Genomic DNA, 1,528 nt, shown 5'->3' with positions numbered 1-1,528 from the left:
AGATTTTGTGCCATTTGAGAGCAAATAGTTTGATCCTCAAATGATATTCTAATTATAAATTGGTTATGAGAATAGTTAGTGTAGAGTCCTCAACAGAAATATTATCTTCCAATATATATTTGCTAATAATGTTTTCTAGCATTTTAAGGTGAGTAGTTTTACTGGAAGTAGTATGTGAAAGTGCTAAAGGTTTAGGATTAAAGATTGCTGGAGATGGAAAGCATTCTAATATGAATTTTCCTCCATGACTTCCTTGCACTAATTGATTGAAACACTCTTTATAACTGGTTTCATCAGGGCAAATTACATTAATAATATTATTACAGTATCGATTAACTCTAATGATTACAGAGTCACCGAGTAGGTCTGTAATTTGTTCAACAAATTCGTTAGTAACATCTTTGTAGCAAATTACATTAATTATTTGATTAAGATTGTAATTAGATTTACGGAGAGTATATTAATATCCAAAATCCATCCCAAACCAGTTTTTGGATATAGGTGAATAAAAAATCGGCAAAAAGCCAAATTGAACCAAAAAGCCAAAACCTAAATCCAAAAATAAGTCAAGAAATTTCCACTAAAAAATGAATTATTTCAAAAATAAATTATTCCAAATTTATATCGAAAAATTGTTGATTTATTGCAATTAGTATTGATAATAATCTAATAAATATTCGTAGAGTGATTTGCCTGCATTCCTTGTTGACAATTGCTCAAACACGACACATTTTCAAATAATATTATCCAATCCAAGATTTATCCAAAAAGCCAAGCCCGTAAAAATTTAGCCAGATTGCCCTTTTTAAAAAGCCATATCCAAAAAAAGCGGTTTGGGATAGATATTGGATATTAATATACTCTCGATTTACGTTTGTTAGGTCTAGTATTAGTTGCCATATTTCTTTTCATCTTATTAGTTGTTGATTTTTGTTTTGCTATTGTTTTCTTAATAGATGGCTGAGCTTTAATAGGAGCTAATCTTGTAATATCAGCATAACTGACAGTTCTATTTTTAGGATTACTATCGCATATTTGAACTGTCTCAGTCAAGAAATTTCCACCATTAATTAAATTTCTACTAGTTGGTAGATTTCTAACATTTACTGGATTTCTAGTAATAAATAGATTTTCATTTTCTGATGGTTGGGTATTGATCAGATTATTATTTACAGGTTTGATGGGATTATTATTATTATTATTCAATAACGGGTGACCATTACATATATTTACAAGTTGTTGAAGATAGTCACGGAGATTATTGTTTTCCTTTTGGTAGGTTTCAATTGCTCTCTCTAACACAAAAATCCTGTCAGCAAGCAAATTACTCCCTTCCGTATCCGGAGGATGGTCTTGTTGAGGTATTTTTTTCATCGTCAAACTCAAAAAAATTGGAGATTGGAAAATAAATCACAAGCTGGAAATTTCAACAAAGAAGTGATTTAATTTCAGAATCAAAATGCTCAATCAAAAGTTGTCATCTGTTTATGATTTGAAAATCTACAATATTCAATTTGATTGAACTGAT

The 1,528-nt window shown here is 29.6% G+C and overlaps 1 protein-coding gene across 1 annotated transcript; it reads right to left on the bottom strand.

Annotated features, from left to right (window-relative positions):
- Nucleotides 1-852: 852 nt before the first annotated feature.
- On the bottom strand, nt 853-1,374 carry NAEGRDRAFT_76809 (uncharacterized protein; the record flags this gene model as incomplete). Its single annotated transcript, XM_002668235.1, has 1 exon — nt 853-1,374. The coding sequence occupies one exon, from the start codon at nt 1,372-1,374 to the stop codon at nt 853-855; it is 522 nt and encodes a 173-aa protein (XP_002668281.1).
- Nucleotides 1,375-1,528: the final 154 nt, after the last annotated feature.

This window comes from Naegleria gruberi, assembly GCF_000004985.1.
Source record: "Naegleria gruberi genomic scaffold NAEGRscaffold_474, whole genome shotgun sequence".
NCBI classification, from domain to species: Eukaryota; Heterolobosea; class Eutetramitea; order Acrasida; family Naegleriidae; genus Naegleria; species Naegleria gruberi.
The sequence above is the reverse complement of the archived record's forward strand: the minus strand, read 5'-3'. Positions and strand labels throughout refer to the sequence as shown.